The sequence below is a fragment of the Leptonychotes weddellii genome, chromosome 5, assembly GCF_054177405.1.
Source record: "Leptonychotes weddellii isolate Sample4059 chromosome 5, ASM5417740v2, whole genome shotgun sequence".
NCBI classification, from domain to species: Eukaryota; Metazoa; Chordata; class Mammalia; order Carnivora; family Phocidae; genus Leptonychotes; species Leptonychotes weddellii.
Genome location: NC_138373.1, coordinates 101,279,386 through 101,293,249, shown reverse-complemented (window position 1 = coordinate 101,293,249; position 13,864 = coordinate 101,279,386). Strand labels below are relative to the sequence as shown.

The 13,864-nt window shown below is 44.2% G+C and overlaps 1 protein-coding gene across 2 annotated transcripts in view; it reads right to left on the bottom strand.

Moving 5' to 3' along the window:
• The window catches only part of DRC2 (dynein regulatory complex subunit 2), a 5,792-nt gene extending 3,349 nt beyond the window's left edge, over positions 1-2,443 (bottom strand). The window contains exons 1-2 of one of the 2 annotated variants that reach the window (XM_081821589.1): positions 2,108-2,443; positions 1,383-1,550 (exon numbers count right to left, since the gene is read on the bottom strand). In XM_081821589.1, coding sequence (XP_081677715.1) covers positions 1,383-1,550; positions 2,108-2,239 — 300 coding nt within the window. In that variant the 5' untranslated portion in view covers positions 2,240-2,443. The remainder of the gene's footprint in view (positions 1-1,382; positions 1,551-2,107) is intronic. The other variant, XM_081821588.1, reaches the window with a different exon arrangement.
• Between the last annotated feature and the right edge of the window lie 11,421 nt (positions 2,444-13,864).

The window sequence follows — 13,864 nt, the reverse complement described above, 5'->3', positions numbered from 1 at the left end:
GGATAAACAGGAAGTGAAGAAGTGGAGATAGCAAGTGAGGATCACTAACATTTGCACATTTAACACGTGTAGGTTCGGTTATTCAGGAATGACCCTGAAGGTGTGTGATTTACCTAAGGTGGGGACTGTAAGCATAAGCTACAAAGCTGGAAGCTAGCTGGCTTAAGGGTGAGCCTGACCACTGCTCAGCATCCCTAAAAGAACACTGCTGGTTCTCTTCTCAGCAAGTATTTGATAACTCTCAATAAGGGTCTGAAGAAGTCACTTAAAAAGCCATAACGTTAACTGGTGGGGTAAGGAATTCTAATGTATAATGGTTTTTGCAAATTTGGGGACTCTTAATATGTATCACTTGAAGCTTGCCCAGGTCTACTGAAATTTTTTTCCCTCAGGAGTTAGGCTGTGAAGGAGAGATGTGTCTTTTCAAGAGGAGGCATGCCAGATGTGTCTTTTCAAGAGGGGGCATGTCAATGTATATTTTGCTGTTACTGTGGGACTTCTGTTGTTGTTGTTGTTGTTGTTGTTTTAAGATAGAAAAGACTGAGGAGTCAGTAAACAGAGGTTAAAAATGGGATTAAAGAAGGGATATAGCAAAATCCCTTAGAAAAGAATATGGTATGGATTCAGCTCAATCTCCCAAGAGCATATGGCTGATTGAGTTGCTTAGAGATCCAGAACTGCTCTTACCCATGGAGATCTCAGATTCATCCAGGGCCACTGAACTTGAATCAAAGAGACCAAACAATTTGGTTAAATAAAGTACTGGAGTAGGAATCAAGAAACTCATGCTCTGGTTCCAGCTCTCTTGCTGATTGGCTGTGTGACACTGGGCAAGCCAGTTCCCCTGTCTGGAACGGAGTCTTCGCACATTGAAGTGAAGATACGAGACAGAGTTCAAGTCACTGAGTGATGTCTGCCTGTGCCTTACAACTCTAATATTGTACAGTGCTGGTTTCAGGCAGTAGATGACCAAGGAAATGGGTACGCTGAAGCAGGGGAGAGGGAGGACAGCCCAGTAGTCCACTTTTCATTTCAGTGAAAACTGGTATTACTAATGCCTGCTTCATCACAGCCTGCATCTTGTGAGGGCTTTACGGTTGATTAAAAAATTAGGGGCGCCTGGGTGGCTCAGTCGGTTAAGCGTCCAACTCTTGATTTCAGCTCAGGTCATGATCTCAGGGTTGTGAGATGGAGCCCCACGTCAGGCTCCACTCTGGGCATGGAGGCTGCTTGAGATTCTCTCTCTCCCTGTCCCCTTGCCCCTCCCTACCCCCCTCTCTCTCTCCCCCGAAAAAAATGATACATAAATTAATTCAGTAGGCCCATTCTATTAAAAGATCAAGGCAGCCAGGTTCAAGTGTTTCACTGGGAAGAGCACCTACCTTGATGACACTGTCCTTGCAGTCCACCACTCGTTCAAATGTTTGGCTGAGGATCTCAATGTCCTTATGAAGCTCTCTGGTCTTGACTTCCCTAAGGACGGTTCTCCACTGTGTGTTAATCTTGTTAAGGTTCAGAGCACTGTTGTGCTCCTCCTTGGCCAGCTTGTCCTGTGTGAAGGAATGAATACACCCCAGGAGGTCAGGGCCTAAAGCCCTGTTATGGTAAAACAAACAAGATCACAGGTTGTCACTGACACCTTACCCTTTGTCTTTTCTGAGAGACCAAAGTTCCTGATGACTAACAGGGAGTTCCTGTTCTTGTTTTTGGGAGGGTCTGAAGTAAGACAGGAACTGCCTGATGGCATTTTGGGGAGGGCAAGGGTGAATTTCCTTCAGGTGAAGACATCAGAGCAGGATGTTGTTTGTAATCTCCAGGGAGTATATCAGAATTTCTGACTGCTCGGACAGCTGATAACACCTACTGTCCCAGTCTGGGGCTCAGTTGTGACCGTCAACCTCTATACCACTTGCCCCGCTCTGTGCTTCACAAAGAACTGCCTCCTCCCCAAACAATGTTGCCAGAAACCTAAGTATATTTGGGTTTCAAGATTTCCGGAGGAGGGAAGGCCAGCATGAAAACAGGCTGCCACAATGAGAGGGCCAAGGCGACAGGGCCAGTGCAGGGAGTGGGTGGGGTTGGGCAGAGTAATGCAGAAAGCCATCACCTTCAAGAACTGGCTCAGGAGCCTCTCTTTCTTCTTGGCCATCTCCTCCTCTGCCAGCAACTTCTGCTGAAACAGAAGCAGCTGCTCCTCATCGGACAGGGGTAACTTGGCCTTTTTCCCTTTCTTAGGCATAGCTGGGGGCGGGGGGTGGATCTAGGCAAGGATCCTCAGTCTGCTTTGGTCAGCTTTAGAAGAAATAGGAGGAAAACGCCCCAGAAAAGGGCCTTACGGAACTGCCCCTGGACGGTAGTGGGACCTTAGATCTTAGCCCTCCCACAAGAGAGAGAGAGCCTGGGATAGCAGCGAGGCTGGGGTCTGGAGCCAAACGCATCTACGTCTCCTAGCAACGGGGATCTCGCTAAGATGGCGCTGTGAAAGGCTAGGAGGAGAGACTCTGGCTTGGAGCGCCCTCTGCTGGCTGGAGGACTGCAGTCAGTTTTTAAGAGATCCCGTATTACCTCTCAAAAGCCGTAGCCTCCTCACGGAACATTTTAAAACTTTTTATTGGGGGGGGGGGGTTGTTTTTCATAGAATGTCCATATTTTAGCATACAGGTAATAACAAAGTTTGGAGGGAAATGTGGAGAAATGGGAACCTTGATGCTTTGCTGGTGGGAATGTAAAATGGTGTAGCCACTTTGGAAAAACAGTTTGGCAGTTTCTTAAAATGTTGAACATAAATTTACTGTGTGATCCAGCAATTTCACCATTACATATCAATCTAAGAGAAGTGGAAACGTATCCACACAAAGACTTGCTTAGGAATGTTCTTAGCAGCATTACTCATAATAGCCCAATTGGAAACAACCCAAACGTCCGCCAACATGTGAATGGGTAGACAAAATATGCTCTTTTCATACAATGGAATACTATTCAGCAATAAAAAAGGAACAAATTACGTATGCATACTACCACGTGGATGAACTACAAAAACATGCTCAGTGAAAGGAGCCAGACACAAGAGACCACATGTTTTAAGTTTCCATTTGTATGAAATATCCAGAAAAGGCAAGGCTATAAAGTCAGAAAGTAGACTACTGATTGCTTGGAGGAGAGAGAGGGGAGATTAATATTAAATGTGCCTGAGACATCATATTGGGTTGATGAAAATGTCCTAAAATTGGATTATGGGGGTTTCTGAGTAGCTCAGTTGGTTAAGTGTTGAACTTTTTTTTTTTAATTAAGATTTTATTTATTTATTTACTGACACAGAGAGAGAGACAGCTAGAGAAAGAACACAAGTAGGGGGAGTGGGAGAAGGAGAAACAGGCTTCCCGCCAAGCAGGGAGCCTGATGTGGGGCTCGATTCCAGGACCCTGGGATCATGACCTGAGCTGAAGGCAGCCGCTTAACCATCTGAGCCACCCAGGTGCCCCAAGTGTCGAACTCTTGATTTCAGCTCAGGTCATGGTCGGACTTTGTCTGGACTTGTCTGTGTGTGTGTGTGTGTATAAAAATAAAATATCTTTGTTTTCTTCCCTCTCTTATTTCCTGATCATCATCATTAGTATCCTATGACTTTATATCATAGTATTTAAGTATTATCTTTGTCAGACTCCATGCTGGGTATGGAGTCTGCTTAAGATTCTCTCTCTCCCTCTCCCTCTGCCCTTCCCCCCCTCCCAGACACACACTTTCTGTCTAAAAAATAAATAAATAAGGGGCGCCTGGGTGGCTCAGTCGTTGGGAGTCTGCCTTCAGCTCAGGTCATGATCTCAGGGTCCTGCAATCGAGCCCTGCATTGGGCTCCCTTCTTGGTGGGAAGCCTGCTTCTCCCTCTCCCACTCCCCCCGCTTGTGTTCCCTCTCTCACTGTGTCTCTCTCTGTCAAATAAATAAATAAAATCTTTAAAAAAAATCCTTCATGAACAAAACATCAACATTTTATTTATTTTTTTAATTTAAATTCAATTAATTAACATATAACATATTAATTGGTTTCAGAGGTCGACGTCAATGCAATCTTATATAATACCCAGTGCTCATTACATCATGTGCCCTCCTTAATGTCCAGCCCCCAGTTACCCCATCCCTGCACCCCCAATAAAGTTGTTTTAAATGTAAGATATAATGCTTGTATTAGGGTTCTCCAGAGAAACAGAACCCATAGGATGTGTGTGTGTGTTTGTGTGTGTGTGTATATACACCTGTGATGTTTCAGTCTGAGTCCAAAGGCCAGAAAAGACCAATGTTCTAGCTCAACAGTCAAGCAGGAAGAATTCCTTCTTGCTCAGCCGTTTTTTTGTTTTTTTTTATTCAGGCCTTCAATTAATTGGTTGAGGCCCACCCACAGTAGAGAGGGCAATCTTTACTCAATCTACTGATTCAGATGTTAATCTCATCCAGAAATACCTTCACAGACATACCCAGAATAATGTTTGACCAAATGTCTGGACACCTTGTGGCTCAGTCAAGTTAGCACATAAAATTAACCATCACAGGTCTACCTCTTCTCAATTCACATCTTTTTTTTTTTTTTTTTTTTTTAAGATTTTATTTATTTATTTGAGAGAGAGCGAATGAGAGACAGAGAGCATGAGAGTCAGAGGGAGAAGCAGACTCCCTGCCGAGCAGGGAGCCCGATGCGGGACTCGATCCTGGGACTCCAGGATCATGACCTGAGCCGAAGGCAGTCGCTTAACCAACTGAGCCACCCAGGCGCCCCTCAATTCACATCTTTTTAAAACCATATTTAATCTCCAAATAAAGACAATAACAAAATATAATACTTAAATACTATGATATAAAGTCATAGGATACTAATGATGATGATAAGGAAATAAGAGAGGGAAGAAAACAAAGATACTTTATTTTTATACACACACACATACACATATTCACAGCAAAACAAGAAGGAACTGTTAGGACAATTATAGTTCTGTAATTACAGAAATTACATTTCTGTAACAGGTCATGGGGTTGTAACTGACAATTTATAACTACCTTCTTCCACTGTGTATCCATTCTGTGTTCTCTTTGTCTTCAACAAGCAACTCCGCTGGCCAAACTCTCATTCCTAAAGGATCTGGACCATTAGTAGTCCTGCCCATGGACCCAAACATGGGGCATAGGAATACTAAGAGACACCCTGAGGGATCTCCTGTATCCCAGACATTTTTTTCCTTTACCTCCATTGTGGAGCAGTCGTCCAATTTTCCCTTGGTAGTCGGGATCCATCCCAGCCAGCACAGTGACTCCCTTCTTTGCTTGTTGACTCAGACGCATGAGGAGCCCTAAGTGGCTGGGTGACAGTTTAAACTTCCAGTTCAATGGAATCATTATTGTGTTACCTGGTGGAAGTATCCCTCCTTTGGAGCTAAGACCTCTAGGCAAGCAGAGCATAAGGTTACAGGACAGAGGCAAAAAAAATTGTGGTAGTGGATCACTAGGGATCATAGTGTTGGGTGCCACTCCCATTCCCCCCCCCCACCCCTGCCTTGATTCCTAGACCTGTGAATCCTGGCTATCAGAAGAATAGCACCATATATTGGACGCTGATTTGGAGCACTTACAGCCTTCTGGAGAACCTTGCCCCAGCTCTGCAAGGTATTGCCACCTAGCGGGTACTGTAAACTGAGTCTTCAAAAGGCCAGTTCACTTTTCTCTCAAAGCAGCTGCTTCCAGATGGTAGGGAACATAGGCCAGGGAATTCCATGAGCATGGGCCCATTACCATGCTTCATTTGCTAGGAAGTGACTTCCTTGATCAGAAGCAATGCTGTGTGGAATACCATGACAGTGGATAAAGCATTCTGGAAGTCTGTGAATGATAGTTTGGGTAAGAAGCATTATAGGCAGAGAAGGCAAATCTGTATCCAGAGTAAATATTCCGGTAAGAACAAAACACTGCCCCCCCACAATGGAAGTGGTCCAGTGTAATCAACCTGTTCAGCCAAGGGAATGGTACGATGTCAGAGGCCCAGTGTTGGTGTCTGCTGCTGGCCGACTGAGTCCTCAGTGACGGCCATAGCCGGGTCAGCCTTGGTGAGTGAAAGTCCATGTTGCATGAGCTCCATCCTTGCCACCATGTCCACTTTGTTCATGAGCCCACTGGGTGATGACAGGAGTGGCTGGGGGGAAAAGCTTACTGGTATCCACTGCATGGATCATCCTATCCACTTGATTATTAAAATCTTCTGCTGAGGTTGCCCTTTTTAAGCATTCACATGAGACCCAATATCTTCATGGGTTTGCTTGTTTATTGTGTGTGTGTGTGTGTGTGTGTGTGTGCTTTCTCATCCAGAGAGACCTATCTACATACCTTCTCCTCAAATTTCCTTGTCAACAATTTTCCAATCATGTTTCTTCCAGGTCCCTGACCATCCAGCTAAACCTTGGCCACAGCCCATCAGTCAGTATATAATTGCACATCTGGCCATTTCTCCTTCCAAGCAAAGTGAACAAGCAGATGCACTGCTCACAGTTCTGCCCACTGGGAGGATTTCCCTTCACCCCTGTCCTTCAGGGGTGTCCCTAAAAGGGGCTCTAGTACTGCAGCCATTCACTTTTGGGTGGTGCCTGCGTATTGTGCAGAATAAGCCGTAAACCAGGCCTGAGTGTTTTCTTCCTCTGTGAAATGATCATAGGGAAGTGTCCTGGAGGCTATAGGTGCAGGCTGGGGGTAACCACGGCATTTGGGCCGCATATTCACATAAATCGCTTATGCCATCAGGGTCTATATGGACCCAGTCTCATATACCCCAATTTCATTTGCTGATAGAATGCTGTTTTGCATGCCCAGCTTACACGGCGTGGTGGGTCAGATAACACCCAGTTCACGATGGACAGCTCAGGTCACAAAGTATCTTGGTGGTTTCCTGTTAAGGACTCAGTCTCTACTAAGGCCCAGTAAGCAAGCTAAGAGCTGTTTGGAAACAGAAGAGTCGTTATCTGCGGAGGACGGCAAGGCTTTGCTCAAAATCCTAAGGGCCTGTGTGGCAGTTCACCTAGAGGGGCTGATGAAGTCTTCAGACAGCATCCCTGCCTGACCTGCTGCTCCAAGCACCACGAAATCTACTAGATCAAGTGGTACGAGTGACAGAGCAGCTTGCACGGCAGCCTGACATGCCCCAGAGCCTTCTCCTGTTCGGGGTCCCGTTCAAATCTAGCAGCTTGGCGGGTCACTCGGTAAATGGGCCAGAATAACACAACCGAAGGAGGAATGTGCTATCTCCAAAATCCAAAGAGGCCCAGTAAGGTATTGTGCCTCTTTTTGGTTATAAAGGGGGCCAGGTGCAACAAGTTATCCTTCACCTCTGTAGGGATATCTCAACATGCCCCACACCACTAGACCCCTAGAAATTTCACTGAGCTAGAAGACCTCTAAACTTTGGTCAGATTTATTTACCACCCTCGGACATACAAATGTCTTTTTTTTTTCTTTAAGATTTTATTTATTTATTTGTCAGAGAGAAAGAGAGAGATAGTAGAGCAGGGGAAGCAACAGGCAGAGGGAGAAGCAGGCTCCCCACTGAGCAAGTAGCCCAAAGTGGGACTTGATCCCAGGACGCTGGGATCATGACCTGAGCTGAAGGCAGACGCTTAACTGACTGAGCCACCCAGATGTCCCTGAAATACAAATGTCTTACCAATAAGTCTAGAGTAGTTGCTACTTCTTGCTCACTAGATCCAATCAGTACAACGTCCTCAATGTAATGGACAAGCGTGATATCTTGCGGAAGGGAAAGGTGTTAAGCAGAACTTATGCACTTGTAACCAGTGTCAGGGGAAGGCTCCAACTACATGGAGGACAGCAAAGATCATTACAGTGCTAGTCGCCCGAAACAGAAATCCAAACACTTCTGCCCACTGCGTCTGGGTGTCAGAGTCACCAAAGAAAACGCAGTGCAGTGAGGCACTGGATGAAACAATGCTTTTTCTGCACAGAGAAGAGATAGAACAAGATCAGCTTCAGTCATGGGCATTGGTCCCCCATGGCCAGCAGGTGCCTCCTGGAAGCCAATGCAGGGCAGTTGACTGGCCTTCCCCCCTCTGGTGCCACACTAGAAGGATCTCCTTCCCTCACCCATGGAGTCTGACATAGCTGGGGGCATGCCAGAGGGCTACTGATGCTCACACTTAAGCAGAACAAAGGAGTACACATAGAGCATGAAACAAGCAAAGATATTCCCACATAAGGTGATAAGTCCGGCACGGGCTGTGTGGGCTCTTTATCTCTTGGTAAGAAAGTGCTCCAGGCCCAGGGTCCATTCTTCCGTGGCTGAGCAGGGGTGGAAAGACTGCAGGCATGATGAGATTGTCTTTTCCAACAAAAGGTGATCAAGATTCTTGTGAACTAGATGATGATACAGGGCTGGAGAGTTGATATACCCGGGAGGTAAGAGAATGAAATTGCTGGCCTTGCCAGTTGAAAATAAACTACTCCTGGTGGTCCATATTGACAGGGATGGAGAAAAACGCATTTGCCAGATCAACAGCTGCACGCTAGGTACGAGAGAACATGGTAATTTGGTCAAGCTCTGAAACCACATCTGGCACAACAGCTGCAATCGGAGTCACCACCTGGTAAAGCTTAGGATAATCCACTGTCATTCTCCAAGATCCATCTGTCTTCTGCACAGACCAAATAGATGAGTTGCATAGGAATGCGGTAGGAATCACCACCCTTGCGTCTTTCAAATCCTTGATGGCACTAATTTCTGCAATCCCTCCAGGAGAGTGGTATTGCTTTTGGTTTACTATTTTCCTAGGGAAAGGCAGTTCTAGTCAATTCCACTTGGTCTTTCCCTACCCCTCATTGGTCAGGGAACCAATGTGGGGATTCTGGCAACTGCTGAGTGCATCTATGCCAGTTCTGTATCCAGAGCTGGGAAATTAACCATAAGATGGGTTCAAGGACCCATTGTCCCACTGTAAGATGGACTTGAGCTGAAACTCCATGATCACCTGACCTCCATAAGCCCCTACTCTCACTGGTGGGCCGCAGTGACATTTTGGATCTCCTGGAATTGGTGTCTGTTCATAGCCAGTGTCCAGTAGTCCCCCCAAAGTCTGATGATTTCCTTTCCCACAGTGCACAGTTACCCTGATAAAGGGCCATTGGTTTGGGGCAGGGGAAGGCTAGAAGAAAGATTAACAGTATAAATCTTTGGCAGTGTCCTGGGGTCCTTCCTTAAGAGGACACAACCTCCCCTTCATTCAAGGGGTACTGCTCTATCAACTGGCTCGAGACTGGAAGCTCTGTTTTTATGATTCAGGTTAGAATTTTGTTCACTTGACCTAGAACTTTTCTGTTTGTATAGATCAAGTGAGAAGTTAGTAGGCTTCTTATCTATCTCACTTCTATCACACCATGATCAACTAGCCAATGGCATAAGTCTTTGCAAGTCACACTGTCGTGTTTTTGGTTTTTTTTAAGTTTATTGATTTTTTGCGGGGGTAATCTCTACACCCAACACAGGGGTTGAACTCACGAACCTGAGATCAAGAGTTGCATGCTCTTCTGACTGAGCCAGCCAAGGCCCCCAAGTCAGACTGTTCTAATTTCTGCTTTGACTCTGCTGTCCACTATGGTAACTACTCCCACGTTGCCTTTGGTGGTTGAGGGCAACCCCTTGGCGTCTGCCACCTTGGGATCTAACTACTCCCATTGCATTTCGTTTTACCAATTTGGTGACTACAGTTCCCACCGTAAGGTCTGTCCTATAGGGAAGAGCAATCACAAAGCTCTATAAGGATGCTGAACCTCCCCTCACAACTTCTTTTTCCGCAGTCATGGTGAAAGGTACGTCGTCTGAACCCTCCCAATGTATGTGAGTAGATTTTAAATGACAACTCCACTCTAACATTCCAGTGCCCCTAACCCGTTGAATCCCTTTCTCTACATTCAACGAAGTCAGGGCTGGCATTTCCAGCTTGTTCAATGGGGGTCACCTTTTGGTCCATGTTTCAGCCAACCAATCAAACTGTTAAAATCCTTTCTAATCCCCCAGGATGCAATATTAATTGCAGAATCTGTGCTTAATGAGCTCATGTCAATAAATTGAGCCAGATCCAACTTTATGTTTCTTCCATCATTACCCCATGCCCTTAATATCCATTTTCACACATGTTCTCTAAATTTCTGTCAGTATAAATTGGAATGCTCAAGTAGTTCTTTTGGAGTGTAGTACACCTCCTCATAGGTCATACTTTGCACCTCACCTTTAGGGACCTGCTGGGAACTTGAGTCTAGTTATAAGTCTAAAGCAAAGAGGGGTAGTGGGTGTGGGTCCTGAGAATAGGCCTTGTCTTTGGGCGCCTGGGTGGCTCAGATGGTTAAATGTCTGCCTTCGGCTCAAGTCATGGTCCTGGGGTCCTGGGGTCCTGGGATCGAGTTCCGCATCGGGTTCCCTGCTCCTTGGGGAGCCTGCTTCTCCCTCTGCCTCTGCCTCTCTTTCTCTCTCTCTCATGAATAAATAAATAAAATCTTAAAAAAAAAATAGGCCTTGTCTTTCATGGCAACTGCCTCAGGGGATGCGGATACTGTTTCCTCAGGCAGCACAAGGTCAATTCCCTCAGATGGGGGGTAGGGAGGCCAATACCACAGGGGGTAGAGAGGCCTTTTCTGATGGTAGAGATTTGTTAGAATTTAGGGGCTCAATGTCCACATCTTCACCAGGGTCTTCCCACACATCCCCATTCCAGCTTTCAAGATCCCATTCCTTGCCAACCACTGCCCTTGCTTTAACAGTAGACACCCTGAGAGACTGGGAGTTCAAGTTGTGTTGTAATTTGGAGGAGATTTTGTGTTTGATTTTCAGCAGTGTCCACCCTGCCACCACAGGAGACAGTGGAGGCTCTTTGAGGACACACATAGTAACTTTGAGGTCATTTATGTGGCACTTGAGTTCAGAATTTGAATCTCTAACCTCTTCCTTTTCTTTCCTTGTTTGTCCAGTAACAATCAGAACAAGCAGCTAATCTCATTATTTTTGTTAGTTTGCCAAAAACAGAGTATCATATACACCGTCACCCAGGTCCTTGCTTCTTATAAGGGGTTGATGAAGAACATCTAATATTTCGCACACCTCTCTTGCCAGATCATGCCATGGACAATCAGTGCTCTCTTTATCACTGGAAATAGAATCATGAGTGTCTTTATAGCTAATCAGATTAGAGAGTCAATTCCAGAAACCCCAGAACCAATTCAGAAAACTCATCTTTAAAGCTCTGTTTATCTAGAACCACTCCCAGTACCAACCAAAGTCTGTAGTAGTCAGAGTTCTACAGGGAAACAGAACCAGTAAGAGACAGATAGATAGATAGATAGACAGATAAATAGATCGATGAAAGATAGATAGATAGATGATAGATTTATTATAGGAAATTGACTCATGAGTTTATGGGGGCTGAGAAGTCCCAAAATCAGTAGTCAACAAACTGTAGGTTGGTATTGTCTTTTATCGAAGTGTATATAAATGAAATCAATAAACTTGTATTACTTGTATATTACTTCTATTCTACTGTCAGTGCACATATGGTTAGTTTCCCATTTAGAGTGATCACGATTAATGGGGCAGTGAATATTCTCGTACATGTTCCTTGGGGGCACATGTGCGTGTATTTCTAAGGGTGTGTACAAGTGCTGGTTCACAAACTGTGCACATATGAAACTTTATCAGAATAGACTGAGCTATTTTCCAAAGAGGTTGTGTCAGTTTCTACACCCACCAGCAGTGTATGAGAGTTCTTGTTGCTTCACATCCTCCCCACACTTGTTGTTTTCAATCTTTTTAATTTGAGTGTTTCTGGTGGGTGTGTATTTTCTTAATGATCAATGAAGTCAAACACCCTTTCCAATGTTTATCGCCATTTGGGCATCCTATTTGGCGGTGCATTCATTCAAATTTCTTTTTTTTTTTTTAAAGATTTGATTTATTTATTTGACAGAGAGAGAGAGAGCGAGCGAGAGCAGGAACACAAGCGGGGGGAGTGGGAGAGGGAGAAGCAGGCTCCCCGTGGAGCAGGGAGCCCGATGCAGGGCTCGATCCCGGGACCCCGGGATCGTGACCTGAGCAGAAAGCAGACGCTTAACGACTGAGCCACCCAGGAACCCCGCATTCAAATTTCTTGCTCATTTTTATAGTAGGTTTTATGTCTTTGTCTTATTGATTTGTAATACTTCATTTTATATGCTGGAGGTAGGTCCTTTATCAGTATATGTGTTCTAAATTTGTTCTACTTTGTGGCTTAACTTTTACTTTTTTTTCCTTTTTTGTTCAAATATAGTTAATGTACAGTGTTATATTAGGTTCAGGTGTCTAATATAGCGATTCAACAATTCTATACATTTCTCTGTGCACTTTCTTTTCATTTTTACAAAATTTAATTCACATACCATATTATTAACCCTTTTCCTTTTCACATTTTAATTTATGTTTTGCTTGTTTTTGGCCAACAGAATATTTTAAAAATTTAATGTGAGCAAATGTATTAGTCTTTTTCTATAGGCTTATCATTTCCTTTTGTATACTGTTTAAGATGTCTTTCCTGGGTGCTTGGGTGGCTCAGTCAGTTAAGCATCTGCCTTCTGCTTGGGTCATGATCCCAGGGTCCTAGGATCAAGCCCTGCGTCCTTGTTGTCAGCAGGGAGTCAGCTTCTCACTCTCCCTCTGCCCCTCCCCCCACTTGTGCTCTTGCACTCTCACTCTCTCTCTCTCTCACTCTTTCTCTCAAACAAGTAAATAAAATCTTAAAATAAAAAAGATGTCTTTCCCTATCCTAAGGTTGTCAAGATAGTTTCCTGCCTTATTTTCCAGAGCCTTTATTGTTCTGCCTTTTACATTTATGTCTATAATTCACCTGAAGTTGATTTTTGTATATTGTAATTTTCTATATGCCTTGGGGATATTTCCTCACTACTCTGCACTGTCCCCTTTGTCATAAACCAAATGTCCATATACATGTGGGTTTGTGTTTCAGTTATTTATTCTATTTTGTTGGCCTGTTTCTTTATTCCTGTACCAATACCACATTGTCTTAATTCTTATAGCTTTGTTACAAGTCTTTATATATGCCTCACCAAGAACTCCCATCTTCTTCTTGAAGAGTGTCTTGGTTATTCTTGGTCTTTTGGGTCTCTATATAAAATTATAAATCAGCTTGTCAGTTTCCATTAAAAAACCCTGTTGGGATTTTATGGGGGATTGCAGTGAATCTGTAGATAAGTTGGGGGAGAACTGCCATCTTTATAACATTGAGTCTTCCAGTTCATGGACATGATATATCCCTCTATTTCTTTAGGCCTTCCTTAAATTCTCTCTCTCTCTCTCTTTTTTTTTAAGATTTTATTTATTTAATTGACAGAGAGATACACAGCGAGAGAGGGAACACAAGCAGGGGGAGTGGGAGAGGGAGAAGCAGGCTTCTCGCGGAGCAGGGAGCCCGATGCGGGGCTCGATCCCAGGACCCTGGGATCATGACCTGAGCTGAAGGCAGACACTTAACGACTGAGCCACCCAGGCGCCCCAAATTCTCTTAATATTATTCTATAGGTTTCCTATTAGAGATCTTGAACATATTTTGTTAGAATTATTCTTAGATATTTGATATTTCTAATTCAAATTCATTCTAATTCAAATGTAAATGTAATTCAAATGTAACTTACTTTTTCTGTTTGTTGCAGACATATTGATTGATATGAAACATTGATTTTTGGAAACTGATCTTGTATTCAGCAATATTGCTAAACTGACCCTCTTAATTCTTATAATTTACTTGTAGGTTTCTCCAGATTTTTTATATCACAATTATATCATT